Source organism: Xenopus laevis, chromosome 1L, assembly GCF_017654675.1.
Source record: "Xenopus laevis strain J_2021 chromosome 1L, Xenopus_laevis_v10.1, whole genome shotgun sequence".
In the NCBI taxonomy this organism is placed as follows: Eukaryota; Metazoa; Chordata; class Amphibia; order Anura; family Pipidae; genus Xenopus; species Xenopus laevis.
Window position 1 is genome coordinate 108,764,670 of NC_054371.1, and position 14,812 is coordinate 108,779,481.

Here is a 14,812-nt window from a genome sequence, read left to right on the forward strand (position 1 = left end):
CAGTTTGCAATTCCTGTAGCAACCATGCAATAATTTGAATAAGAGACTAGATTATGAATAGGAGAGGGCCTGAATAGAAAGATGAGGAACAGAAAGTAGCAATCACAATACCTTTGTAGTTTAAGAGAATTTATTTCTTAGATGGGGTCAGTGACATATGGCGGGGTGGCTGTTACTGGGAAAATATTGCTGCCTTTCTGCAAACTCGTTTTGTCTTCCCCAGTCAAGTCACAGAAATACTCAGTTCACCGAGACCGTAAATATGAAACTTTTTCTTTTATGCAAGGAAAGCAATTACCTTCTAACAGGTAGCGTTGTAAAATATTGGTGAATGATGCTCTTCACATGTATAATTTTGCATACCTGGGCAGTTTGTCAAGCTTAACCAGCACTGTATTTTCTTGGATTGACTTACCTAGCAGCCCACCCTCCCTGACATTGAATAGGCAGAGCAATAAATATAATTTATTATAAGGTTGTGTATACAACAGGTTGCAGCTTACCAAAGCACATTTTCCCATAGCTTCCTACCTGGGGGGGGGGGGTCTGCCAAAAAATGGCTGGTCAGCCTAAAAGGAACAATTCAGTGTAAAAATAAAAAAACTGGGTAAATAGGCCAAAAATGTATATCTATAAAGGCTGGAGTGACTGACTCTAACATAACCCAACTTCCTGCTTTTCAGCTCTCTCCAAGTTAGTCAGTGAATGGGGCCAGATGGAACATAACTGTTCAGTGCGTTTGCAATTGATCCGCCTAATGCAGCTCAGATTTTAAAGCAAACAGTTGGACTATTTGGGACCCCCGCAAGTCACTGATTGGTTACTACCTGGTAACCAATCAGTGAAAACCAAGAGCGCTGAAAAGCAGGAAGTAGTGTTACACTGTTATGTTAGGCATAGTCATTCCAGCCTTTATACAATGTTTACCCAGTGTTTATACTGAAATTCCATGTTAAGATATTTATCTATTTACATAGTTATATTGTTTTTTTTTCCAATATGGATGGAGTGAACAGATGTCTCAACGTAACTGCCATAATACAACTTCCTCCTTTGCAACTCTCTAAACTCTTTCAAATGATGCTCTTCTGTTCTGGAGGTTATATTACATTAAACCCCAGGTCAATAGCATTCCTATACACCCATTTCTGGTTTACTCCATAGTACCTTTCAGCAGTCTGATTCTTGATAGCTCATTGTTCTATAGAATGCTGCATAATCAAAATGACTACTGCAGAGTACATTATACCCATGATTCTTGCAACTATTTACCTTATGCTTTTTTGTGCCATTAAGAATATACAGCTCCAACACTCCCCTCTAGTATGCAAGACTGCAACAATTGTTTGTTCTTTACAGGCAACTAGATAAGTCACCAAAATCACCTAAACAAGCTTGAGCCATTTAGAAAGAAAATTACAAAAACTGGCAAAGGTTTTATTTTATTTAAAAATAAAATAAATAAAACAATCCAAACTTGGAAAAATACGATGTTTAGCGAGTTGGATCCATATTAAAAGCCATATTCTACAAACTGCTGCGAATCAGGCGTTTCCAAAGATAAAAATTAAGCCTGTATTACTGCAAACTCTGGACATAAGGAATGTTCAATCTTATGTCTACGAGAGTTCTCAAACTTCATCCAATGAACAGGCAGCTCCTAAAGAGAATAAAAGTAGGTTTTAACAAAATTTTACAAAACAAACACAACCAAAAGATTCCTAAAGCCAAAATACACACCCAGCAGTTACTGTGGTACAACCGCTCTGTTGCAAGTGATTCGGGTCACTTGTTTTCTGTAATGATTCTGTTCATCTTCCCACCTTATTTGCATCTAGTCAGCCTGTAAAATAATTTGATTAGTTATGTCAGCTTACCAGAAAGCAGAGTGAGGACAACTGTGAATTTGGTACAGATGTGTTAAATTTCTTGGGCATTTGCTTTTTTTGGCCATTTAGTTAAGTTACAGGGTACTGCAAAGTGTCTTTGCTTCCACAAAAAGTGTTAAAAATGATATATAAATAACGGGAGCACATGATACTGTATTTGATCCAAGTGGAACTAAAGCAAACATTTGGATTTGAAGAACCAAGGTTCATATTTTTTTAAGTTTGTGGGAATAGCAATAAAATGTCACAAGCGCAAAAGTTAATGAGCTCAAGGAGGAGGGACATGACAGGAGCAAGAGAGTTACCTCGAATTACTGGACTAATTCCACAAATGAACTAGTCAACAGCAGCTTTCGTCTCAGGTTTCACTGGAGGCACAAACTTCATTTTCCAAGGAGACTGCCTCTTCGGTACTCTAGCAGAGGATTCTTAGAAGGCAACAGTATTGTGTCTAAACTAAGTAACCTATTGTCCACGAAGTGACAGCACTTGACCTTTCCTAAATCTAAAATTCAACTGGGAAGTTACCACTGCCCGCCACACCCAGAAGTGAAAGTGCTGCCAAGTTAGTTTCCCCTCCTTTAGAAATCAATTCCTGTTTGCAGAAATTAGAATTCTCAAGTGCCTACTCTTAGAAAATGTAGCTTAAAGCAACTACCTTTACCCATATATCCTAGACCAGGGGTCCCCAACCTTTTTACCCATGAGCCACATACAAATGTGTAGAGTTGGGGAGCAACACAAGCCTGAAAAGTCCCCTTGGGATGCCAAATATCATTGTAATTTATTTGGCAGCTCCTATGTGGACTGGCAGCTTACACGAGGCTATACTTTGCATTAAAATTTTATGCAATTAACTTGCCTCCAAGCCCAGAATTAAATAAGCATGTGCTTTGAGGACAGCAAGAACAACATTTAAGGGGTTGGAGAGCAACATATGTTGCCCACAAGCTACTGGTTGGGGGGGGGGGAAGAATCACTGTTCTAGACACTTTAATTGTGTGCTCTCTAGCAGTTTCTGCTGCACACTCCATGCTATTGGACTTTCCAGACTCATGCTGGCAGCTAACATGACCTAAGGAAGCATCACTAACTAAGGTCAGGTGTTTACAGAAGAAAACCCACACTATGGACCCCTGAACTATTGTGAATCTACATTTATTTTATTAGTTTCCCTTTAAGAAACCCACTAGCCCTCAGATTTGTGGTCCCCCTCATAGTATACGATACATCCATGTTGTGTAGAATTTAAACATCAGGAGCGCAATTCTTTTCATTGTTTTTTTAATAGGCTTCGTGAAGCCAATCAAAAGTAGAATACAATTCCTTAGCCACTTCAGTACAATAGTTGCATGTTTTAGTAAAAAAAGAAAAGGACAATATAAACAAACATTTTAAGAACTTCTGACATTGTTTACTGGAGATATGAACACTAATTCACTTTGTGTATCAAGGAGGTGTAGCCACTATGTACAGCGCACCCAGGCTCTGTCCTGCCTTGTTACACTAAAGGAATGCAATTTTAAGTGGACTCATAAAATTAAACTTTTCATGTAACCCAAAAATACAGCAGCTTAAAGTTCAGAGACAATGCTACAGGAGGACAGGCCTAGCAGTCTACTAACAGGTGCTTCTCTGCCCATCAGCACCCATCCACTTCCCAGCACTACTTAAACAGAAGAAGGGGGGTGGCCCCGCCTGATCAGCCCAAATGGAACAGCATAGTAGGATAGCAATATCCCTGCAGAACACAGTAACTTTAATGAGATTAGGTGTCCAAAGCTAAAGCTTTTGAGACACAGCTGTCCCACAAATTAGAGAAGCTGTCAGGCAAACTAGGTCAATTAAAAAAAAAAAAAAAATTGAACACAAGTAGATATACTACACGAACGATTCGGCGAAGCTCCAAAAATCTTTATAAATACAGCCATTGGAAGGACGATCTTGAGTCAGGAATGGATTTTACTCGTGTGTAGCTGAGGACAAGAAGCAGGCACAGTTGTAAAGGCACAGATTCCAGCATCACCTCCCCTAATCTGGTACTAATATACCCTTCCCAGCTATGTCTACCCAACACAATTTGCCTGTAGCCAGGACCGAACCAGCACATGCATTAGAGGCATCCTGAGACATTAACAGCCATCACTGGATGGGAACACAAAGTCCACAACTGGCATACCACCCCCCATAGTTTACCCACACACTTACCATAGCTGTCGTAACTATCCCTGTAGGAACCTCCAGAACGATCACCATAACTGCCTTGACTCCTGCCACTAAAAAGACACATGCCACATTAGAATTAAGTGCATCTCAAAAAAAAAAAAAAAAAAAAAAAAAAAAAATATCACACACTGAAAGGTCAGTCATTACCTGCCATAGTAATCCCTGGATCCACTGCTACCACCATAACCGCCACTTCTGTTGTCAAAACGGCTGCTTCCATATCCTCTGTCTCCACCACCTGAGAAGTTTTATACCATCAACAAGTGTTCAAAACAATTTTACAGGTCAACCAACCCATCAACATGCCCAGGTCTACTGCACGAAATAAGTCATGAAAGCCTCCAACAGGTTAAGTACGGACTAACATACCCCATTACATTTAGTGGGAGATTGGCCTTCTGTCAAGATCAGACACTTGGGTAAATGTAAGTTTGGGAAAGCTCACTAAGCAAATAAATGTCAGCTATAAAATGCTCACTGGCTGATCGTTAACACTTGAGGAGAAAACACACAAGGTCTGGTCTGCATTCAGATGGGTAGATATGGTAATTACAGCTTTTAAAATTCCCAGAGCATCTATAAACATACACCATGAGTACCACAACACTTACATACATAGTTAAAACAAGCAATAACTACTATGTTCACAGGGCCAATTAATAGAAGAGTACAAACCTCGGCCCCTGCCTCCACGGAAGAAGCCTCTGCCTCCAGAAGAGCCACCTCTGTAACCACCTCGCCTTTCCCCAGATGACTTGCCAGCCTGATCAACGCGGATTTGACGACCGTCCACAGACTAAAAGAGAATATACGTTTTATCATACTGCCATAAATGTACCATATTGTCATTTAAACGACATGCAGCCTGAAAATTTAGTGGGCAATGATGCCAAAAGACAGATGTTAAAATGTTACTATTTTAGCCATACCTCAGGTTATTTCACCAAATTGCTTTTAGGTACTCATTCTAAGCTAGCTTGGCCACACAACCATTTAGTCATATTCATGAGTAAATAAAAGGGTCCAAAAAGATAAAATCGGTAGACTGGTTGCAAAATACAGAGATGGTTGGTATTCCAGGTACAGTGCATGTCTAGTAGTAGAGCAGTATATTGCAAACCCAAGCAATTCTACAATACAACTAGGCCATTTACCTTTCCATTCATTGCCATCATAGCATCCTTGGCATCATCAACATTCTCAAATGTAACAAAGCCAAAGCCTCTTGATCTCTTGGTTTCCCGATCTTTCACCACAACCACTGCAGATAAAAAAAAATGTTGCTTTAGTATGAACAATATATCCAGTTTACTTTATGCAAATATAAAGATTTGAAAAAGTACCTTCAGAAATCCGTCCATATTTGGTAAATGCTTGCTCCAAGCAGTCCTCATTGGTTTCAAAATTCAGACCACCAATAAAGAGTTTTCCTTCGTCAGACATGATGGAACCTAAAAGAAAGACAATCACATGAAGAATCTTTTACCCCACCAAGATGGCCGACACCACGTGGTAAACGAGTCTTGCCGCACAGGCACAATAGATGGCGGGAGGAAATGTGCATGACGTAACTGGAAGGAGAGGGGCGGGCGATTTACTGTGCAGTTACCAGGTAAAGTTCTAGAATTTTTATCCGCCATCAACCTTTTTCACTCAGGGACATTAATTAGAAGGCGGGAATAAGAGAAATGTGCATGACGTCACTGGAAAAAGAGGCGGGCGATTTACTGTGCAGTTTCCAGGTAGAAGTTCTAGAATTTTTATCCGCCATCAACTTTTACAGTCGGGAGACTTTTAAACAGTGCGAGTGAAATAGAGTAGTGTCCCTAAACAACGCCTTTTACTACATACTAAAACAACCAATTTAGATTTTAAGAAAAAAAAAAAAAAACACACACCCCTTCCAACACAGCGCTGAAACCACAGGTTAGTATGCGCCTGTTTTGCCGGGAAGGCAGACGTGTGACAGTATTAAGTGCGTTCTAAGATCATAGTAAAATCAAGCCAGTATTTCAAACAAATATATTCCGCTACCACGTTTTATTTTTTTGATGACTCAAGTTGTGAAAAAGCCATCACTAACAAGAACTATATAATAAAAAAAAAAAGACACTTACGTTTGCTGCTCGTCAAACAAATGAACACCGCTTAGAAGCCGAATGCGAAGTGCGCAACTTTCCGTGGAACGTGGTCTTTTAAACGAAACATAGCCCCACCCACGCTATGAATATTCTTCCTTCATTATCTTTTGGGCGATACCATTTGAACTGTAGTACAGTATTAGAAAAAAACGGTGTTAAAGAGATGCGGATGAATAACGAATGCCGTAACTGTATTCGAGGGGTGTGTTAAGCAATATTACAGAATACGTTTGCATTATTTTGTGAATTATACTGAAATATAACCAAAGTGTACGTTAGTATGTTACAAATGGACGATTCATAGAGGAGGAGCCTTATCAGACATGACGATTTAGTCGCCTGACCGGTTCTTGGTGCTTGATTGTTGGGATTGGCTAAATATTGTCGCTGGGTGGATCTGTCTTTGTTACTGCGTAGAGCGTATGAACAAAGAACGAGGTTAGGCGCCATTTTAGGGCTGGGTGGCATAAAAACGTGGCTGTGTATGTATGTTCAAAATGGTTTTCGGGTAACCCGATTAGTTGTATGGCTATGCTTCTATACCTGCTTCACAGCATTAGTTCCTACTCAGTTATCATTCGACACAATTGTGGACGTTTGCTTATTTCGCCTGGGAGTGGTGTCCCGGTATTACAATAACCATTTAATGGCGTCAGCACAAAAGGCGCCGGGGATTTCGAAAAAGGCGGCGATAAAGTTACTTATGACTCCATACAGATTGTTGTGTTGCAAACGCTGTCCGAGTTCTTTATTTTTTGCTGCAGGGGCAGTTAAATATTAATGAATCTTATTTTCGTATTTAAAAACATAGGTAGAAGGCGTTATAAAAAAAAAACCCTCAGTTTGTTTTTTTATTATATAAAATGTCAGTGTTTATTTTGGGAAATGTATCGCTGTTATACGCATTGAAAAAAGGTTATAGTTCTCATCACAGCTAGGCTTGCCACCTTTTCTGGAAAGAAATACTGTCCTTCTTTATATTTGTTTTTTCCCTATTAATAATATTGGGATCAACCATCATTTTCACCGGTCAGATGGCAACCCTATTTGCAGCACGTGTTATGGCTTTGCCATGATCGCTCTTACTATACGAGTGTAGATCTAATCTCACACTTGGAGTATTCCACCTTTTAAGATATGGTGTAGACCCAGTAACCTATAAACTAGGCATATATTGCTATTGTATTATTTACTATAGTTTTTACTTTTTACACTAGGACTAGGGTTGCCACCTGGTCGGTGTTTTACCGGCCTGGCCACTTAAAATGATGGTTGATCCCAATGTTATTAATAGGGAAAAAAGATAAATCTATAGGAAGGCCGTTATTTTTTTCCAGAAAAGGTGGCAACCCTAGGTGCAGACCCAGTAACCTATAAACTAGGCATATATTGCTATTGTATTATTTACTATAGTTTTACACTAGGACTAGTGTTGCCATCTGGCCGGTATTTTACTGGTCTGGTGGTAAAAATGCTGGTTGAGCCCAATGTTATTAATAGGGAAAAAAGATAAATCTATAGGAAGGCCGGTATTTTTTTCCAGAAAAGGTGGCAACCCTAACTAGGACTGTGCATGAAGTTCTCAGGCACAGGGCCACTCTGCCCCTAAATGTGATTAGGGTTGCCACCTTTTCTTGAAAAAAATACCAGCCTTCCCATATTTTTATGCATTTCACCTATTCATAACATTGGGATCAAGCTTAAATTTTACAGGCCAGGCCAGTAAAATACCGGGCAAGTAGCAACCCTAAATCTGATATTAAAAAAGATTAAGACCCAATTTTCCCTGATTCATTGACATTATTTTTTCCTTGCATTTGCACCTCTCACTATTATCCCATTCAGACCAGGGACACAAGTGAACATTTTATAAAGCATATACAGCCCAGCTACGAAATTTACTTGAATGACTTTCAACTAGGGATGCACCGAATTCAGGATTCGGCCAAATCCTTCTGCCCGGCCAAATTAGGGGTAAGGAGGGAACTCGGGGTTTGGCAAGGAAGGATTCGGGGGTTCGGCCGAATCCAAAATGGATGCATCCCTATTTTCAACATAATTATAATAATTATTTTCTATGTGTAGTGTGATGTGCTTGCTACCTGGTGATTTGGCTTAACAAACTGGTTAAATTGCATCAAGCTAAAACAGGAGATTGGTTCATTGGATGGACCCCCAAACTAAGGATGTATGGGGCAATCAAATCAGATCCGTACTTATTGTCATCACAACTATATAGTATATGTAGTGAGACAAAATTTCGAATTTTAAGACCAGCCAAAAACAATGTCTGAATCTGAACTATGTGCTTTCACAGCTCTAAATGATAATCTGACTAATAGGCAAAGGCTCTGGAGGATAATATTCTGTTCATAGTCTGCCAAACATATATGGCCATATAGGCAGTAGTTGACATTTGTGTACCAAGCTAGTACTGTACAAAGAATGGGGCCCTGTTTTTATATGAATGTAAAGTGCTGTGTAGATGATGAATTTGCAGTCTCAAAGTGATCTTTCACACTGTATCCACAGTATGACTTTTTTTTTTCTGGTATAACCAGATAAACAGCATGTTTCTGTTTTTTGCCGCGTCTGTATGTGTAAAAGAACCTCCTCCTTCAAGTGTCCCTGATTCCAAAATGATCATTAACATAGGGCGGCCTCCTACCTCTACTGCCAAAATGCAAGGACATTGTCTTGTGTGATGGCAAACTGTGGACAACAGTGGGTGTTCCCAGTGGGTGTTCCGCTAAACAAAACATATGCTTCCTGTGGTAGGCAAACACCTGGGGCCCCTGACAAGATTTTCCAGCAGTACTTTGTGAACTTACTGTCTTACTCTAATTTTTTAAAGGAGTTGTTCACCTTTAAATTAACTTTTAGTATAATCGAGAGAGTGATATTCAGAGTCAATTTGCAGTTGGTTTTAATGTTTTATTATTTGAGGTTTAGCTTTTTATTCAGTAGCTCTCCAGTTTGCAATTTTGGCAATTTGAAACATTTAATACAAAGATGCAGTCAAATACCTAAGCAAGGTGGGTAGATACAGACATCATCTTTATGTATAAGATAAATTAACTTATTTAAAGCATTTACCAGGGCACACAAATTTACAAGAATTAAATCTATTTATTGAAACAAACATGTATTATTTTATTCAAAGCAGATTTTTATCTGTTTGGAAAAGGGATACATTGCTGTTCCAATCAGCAATACAGAGATTTAATTATTGTAAAGCTTGTGTGCATTGATTAAAGAGCTTGCTGGGATAGTTCAACATCCTCTGTAAATCATGAGGATACAAGGCTATAGGCAAGTAGGTTTCAAATCTACTTATAATACACAAGAGCCATGAACATCCTGTAAGTGATATCCTTATAAACGGTGCTTAGTGATTTCATTTCTGTCACACGACTCACTGAAACTTGTGTCTTATAATAAATAAAGTACCCCCTGTTGCAAAATATGAGGATAGAAGTTTCCTTTGATGACCTGTATAAAAACATTGTATAAAAATGTATAATTTTAATTATGAGGTACATTATCCCTTAATAAAGCCTTATCTGGTTTATGCCCTATACCAACAAAAACACACATTCTATATATGATTATGCAGGAATTCACATTTTAGCATTTTTTTTGCTGAAGGAAGAAAATAATCTTAAATATTAGCACATATAAGAGCAAGTACAAATTAAACTGAATAGTTGTAACACAAATGACTGCCATCTATACAGCTAGACAGGCCTGTACAGGTATGGGATCTGTTATCCGGAAACCCATTAAAAACTCATTATTAAGGTTTTTTAAAAAAAATAGATTCTGATTTACTATACCCCGAAACTGGAAATAACTTGAATCTGAAAAGACTCCAGCTAAAACCTGTCGCGGGCATGTAGAAGTCAGTGGCAGAGGTCCCTTGAACCATTTGAAGATGTTTGCCGACTTTATGATGTTCTGGGGTTTTTTTGGTACGTTTTGCTTGAAAACTCGATTCATTCAAGCTTTTTTTCCAGGGAAAACTCGATAAATTAGAGTATTTGGTTTTTTCACCCCGAATGCACTGATTCGAGTTCTTTACATTCAAGTTTTTTCATAAATTAGAAAAAAACATTCTAGTTGTGAGTTTATTCAACTTATAATTGAATAAACTTTATGGCGCTATATAAATACATGTTAATGAAAATAATAGAATACAGGTATGGGACCTGTTATCCAGAATGCTTGGGACCTGTTATCCAGAATGCTTGGGACCTGGGGCTTTCTGGATAACAGATCTTTCTGTAATTTGGATCTTCTTACCTTAAGTCTACTAGAAAAACAAGTAAATATTAAATAAACCCAATAGGCTGATTTTGCCTCCAATGAGGATGAATTATATCTTAGTTGGGATCAAGTACAAGCTACTGTTTTATTATTACAGAGAAAAAGGAAATATTTTTGAAAATTTGGATTATTTGGATAAAATGGAGTCTATGGGAGACAGCCTTTCGGCAATTCGGAGCTTTCTGGATAACAGGTTTCCGGATAAAGGATCCCAAACCTGTACCAGACATAGGATCTGGGTAAGGCTGCCCAAGCCCAGTCCATGAGGTATACCAACAGGCCAAACATAGTTCAGCACCTACAAAAAAATGATGAGATTGCATTTACCAGAGGTACCACCTAGGCTGGGGGAGAGCAGGTCTATGTAGGGTAGGGGTTTTTATTAGAAAGGGTTTGGTTTTCCAGTCGTTGCTAAATAATGCAACTCTCTGTTGGTGCAAATTAAATAGTTTATGCATGCACACTTGTATGTCGATATGTTGTACAGGCAAACATGTTCTGTAAGTAGCCATGTAGTATGATGATTTAATGTCTCCTGTATAAAAGTGATGTAATACCAACCAGATGGTAGTGGCTTAAACTAAAGCATCACATTTAAAACTGACACTTATTACATTCTGAATTTCTGTTTAAATATGTAAATGCTTTCTGCATGTCTGCACACTGCTTTCTCATTATTCCTTATGGGAGCAGTTGTTTTCTGGTGCTCCATACTAAAAGTACAGTGATTAAAAAAAAAAAAAAAGTGCAACCTGGGGATATGGGTTCTGTTAATGCTTATTATCACATATTTATAAAGTGAAAACATATTCTGCATCTCCCTACAATAAATGGAACACTGGACATACAGATTTACATACAAAGCAGCCAGTAACTAATACAAGAGGTAAAGAAGGCCCTGCCCAAACCTTTAAAGGGGTTGTTCACCTTAATGTACTTTTAGCAAGATGTAGAGATTGATATTCTGAGACAATTTGCAGCTGGTCTTCATTTTTATGTGTGTTTTTTTAATTTGTTCAGCATCTCTTCAGTTTGGAATGTTGGCAGCTACCTGGTTGCTAGGATCCAATATTACATTAGCAACCAGGCAGTGGTATTGAGAGAAAGGAGAGACCTGAATAGAAAGATAAGTAATAAAACGTAACAATAATAATAAAATTGTAGCCTCGCAGAACAAAGATGGAAAGAAGAGGAGAAATAATTCAGAAACGATACCAACAAATATTCAAAAGTTGCTAACAATTGGCCATCTGTACCTGATTAGGTACATATTTAATTTGTCAATCATATATTCCCTTCATCATCTCTATAGCATAGCAAATCAATTTGACTTTTCAGACTGCACCTCTCTGATGTTACCACATCCCTCCTCACTCTTCACTGATGATAATCTGATGTAGCCTGTACTTGGGTCTTTCTGGCACATATATGTACATTATGTTTTGGGCTTTTATACCAGCCCAAGGCAACCACAGCCCTTCAAGTGCCTTCTAGTACCTCCAACTTCTCTGTTTTTAAAGGAACAGTAACACCAAAAACTGAAAGTAAATCAAAGTAATTAAAATAGTATTTACTGTTGGTCTGCACTGGTAAAACCGCCCCCATGGCTACAAAGTAGTTTATTTATATAAACTATAGAATTCTTTCTGAAGCAAACACACAGCTTTTACCAGCGCATGCTAACAGTATATTATATTTTAATTACTTTAAAACGCTTTCAGTGTAACTATTCCTTCAATATCCCAATGTGTTTTACATGTTGATTGAAACATGCAATACAACATACAAGGCATTTTACCGTTGCAATCTGTGGGTTCTGGCACATGCCAAAGGAGCTGCTGTAAATTGCCACAGACAGTCACTGTTTAGTGGGCTGATATTGGGCCTCTGTGTACTTGAAATGTCAGGGCCTATATTGATTCTCAGTCCAGACCTGCAGCAGAGCTCTGCTTGTGAGTGTTTAGATGCCTTCTTTTTTTTTTTTAAATAAGACTTGACTATAATGTAAGCAAATTGTGACAATATTATAACAGTAAAAAAAGTAATAACAGCAAATATTAATTTTATTCTTCTTATTTTGTATGTGAGGATTACCATAGTTGTTTCTGCTCTGGTTCGGTTCTGTTTTCTTTGAGTTCTTTATTATAATTGTAATTGACAAAATGATTTACATACATCCATGTGTGTTAATTATGTTTTACCTTTTGCTGTACTCCTGTATGAAAACCAATAAAAACTATAATTGAAAAGAAATCTGTTTTGCAGTTAAAGATTTGTCAGTATCTTCAGCTGTTCTAGCATAGTTTCCTGAATCCTCCCCCAGCCGAAGCTATAAACAGTTAATGCAGCGGTGGGGGCAGGGTGGCTTTGTTGTTGCTGAAAGCAAACGAGTCCTACCCTGTTGTTGATTCCTCAGGGCATAAGCCTTATTCCCCTCCCCGATCTGAAAATAATCTCAGTTGTTGCTGAGAACACAAACTGTTCTTTAATATTAAAAGTAAACCTATGAAGTATGGGATAACTAAATTTGACAATACCTTGCCTTGTAACCTTATTAAATATATCGCTAGAAAGTGGTTCATTTGAAAATATGAAGGCAAACACTAGGTAGATTTGCATCTGGCCACTATTCCAGAGCAACCAATCATTTTTTTTTTTGCTTTCATTGTTCTACCGACAGCTGGCTGAACAAAGCCTAATTGCTGATTGGTTGCTATGAGTTACTGGCCATGTGCAAATGCGCCTAGTATTTGTAAATGAGCCTGATTATCTGCAGTTTATGCATCACAAAAGTGTTAAAAGAATTCTAAACAGTTAAATATAAAAGTAAACCTGAATATAAAAGTTTGTCAATTAATGCAACCAGTAGCATAACCAAGGTAGACCCCCCTAAAAATAACTCATCCCCAAGGAATCGCAGAGGATTTATGTAAATGCACACAAAATCACTGTACACCCACAATTTTGATTGTGGGTGACCCAGGAACTTGTAATCTATTACAGGCCCCCTGCTCCCCCAGGCTCCCTGCTTTGAGGCCACTGAGAGCAACATCCAAAGTGTTGGCGAGCAAGCCACTAACTGGAGATCACTGCTCTATAGTTACACCACTGAAAGCAACTTTCCAGTATATGTAATTTTTTATGTAAAATCAGTATCTGTCCCTTGGTGTTTACTAAAGGGAAACCTTTATGAATAAACTTCAGATTATGTAAATAATGAAATTTACTAAAAGAAGTATGCACTGTTTCTGAAATAATCAAATTACTTGTCACTTTCCAGTGGATAGCAAACTATTATCTAAGGCAGTGATCCCCAGCCAGGGTTTGTGAGCAAAATATTGTGCTTATTTTTGCATTCTTGGCTTAGGGCTCTTACACATGAGCGTTTTTACCTGCGCTCCCCTGCGTTCCGTTTTTCGGCGTTCAGCCGCAGGGGAGCGCAGGAATAGATGCATTTAATTATTTCAAATGGGGCTGTACTCACACAGGCGCATGTAGGCGCCGAACGCAGGAAAAATGCAGCATGTTGCGTCTCAACCTGCGTTCGGCGCCTACATGCGCCTGTGTGAGTACAGCCCCATTTGAAATAATTAAATGCGTCTATTCCTGCGCTCCCCTGCGGCTGAACGCCGAAAAACGGAACGCAGGGGAGCGCAGGTAAAAACGCTCATGTGTAAGAGCACTTTGAGGCAAGTTTTGGCTGCATAAAAACAGACGTACTGCCAAACAGAGCCTCCTTTAGACTCCCAGTCCACATAGGAGCTACCAAATAGCCAATCACAGCCCTTATTTGGCACCCCCTAGGAACATTTTTCATGCTTGTGCGTCCCCAACTCTTTTTACAGTTTGAAAGTGGCTCACGGGTAAAAAAAAGATTGGGTACCCCTGATCTAAGGCAATCTAAGATTAAGCTTATACTAGGATATTTTATCTAGAATGCGTAGGATTTGGGATTTTCTGCATAAGAGATATTTCCATAATTTGGATCTCCATATCTTACATATCAGACAGCCCAGAATACATGGCAGCCGCAGGTGCACTTTTGTAACAATTTAAGATAAGCAAAGAAAAAATTGTAACAATTTAAGATTGGGGAAACTGTCTTGCAGCTTAAAGGGCAATTCACTGTCATTAGCAAAACTAATAACACATAAAATCCATAGAAATGTGTTCAAACTTTCATAACCCGCCAAATTATGTAAAATGAATATGGTAATTAGGGGGGTATGG

The 14,812-nt window shown here is 38.6% G+C and overlaps 1 protein-coding gene across 2 annotated transcripts; it reads right to left on the reverse strand.

Moving 5' to 3' along the window:
* Positions 1-3,156: 3,156 nt before the first annotated feature.
* Positions 3,157-6,610, reverse strand: cirbp.L (cold inducible RNA binding protein L homeolog). Of its 2 annotated transcripts, XM_018266230.1 has the most exons (8): positions 6,531-6,610; positions 6,233-6,382; positions 5,459-5,566; positions 5,270-5,376; positions 4,791-4,911; positions 4,263-4,353; positions 4,098-4,165; positions 3,157-3,865 (listed from the first exon to the last, which is right to left on the reverse strand). In XM_018266230.1, exons 3-8 carry the CDS (start codon positions 5,556-5,558, stop codon positions 3,852-3,854), a joined length of 501 nt encoding a protein of 166 aa, XP_018121719.1. In that variant the 5' UTR covers positions 5,559-5,566; positions 6,233-6,382; positions 6,531-6,610; the 3' UTR covers positions 3,157-3,851.
* Between the last annotated feature and the right edge of the window lie 8,202 nt (positions 6,611-14,812).

What these genes read in the sequence shown, in the direction of transcription:
- cirbp.L (XM_018266230.1), bottom strand. Translation starts at nt 5,558, where the DNA reads ATGTCTGACGAAGGAAAACTCTTTATTGGTGGTCTGAATTTTGAAACC. An exon ending in TGATGGCAATGAATGGAAAG is followed by an intron (nt 4,912 to 5,269) that starts GTAAATGGCCTA and finishes ATTCTCTTTTAG; the next exon opens with TCTGTGGACGGTCGTCAAAT. An exon ending in TCCAGGGATTACTATGGCAG is followed by an intron (nt 4,166 to 4,262) that starts GTAATGACTGAC and finishes GTGTCTTTTTAG; the next exon opens with TGGCAGGAGTCAAGGCAGTT.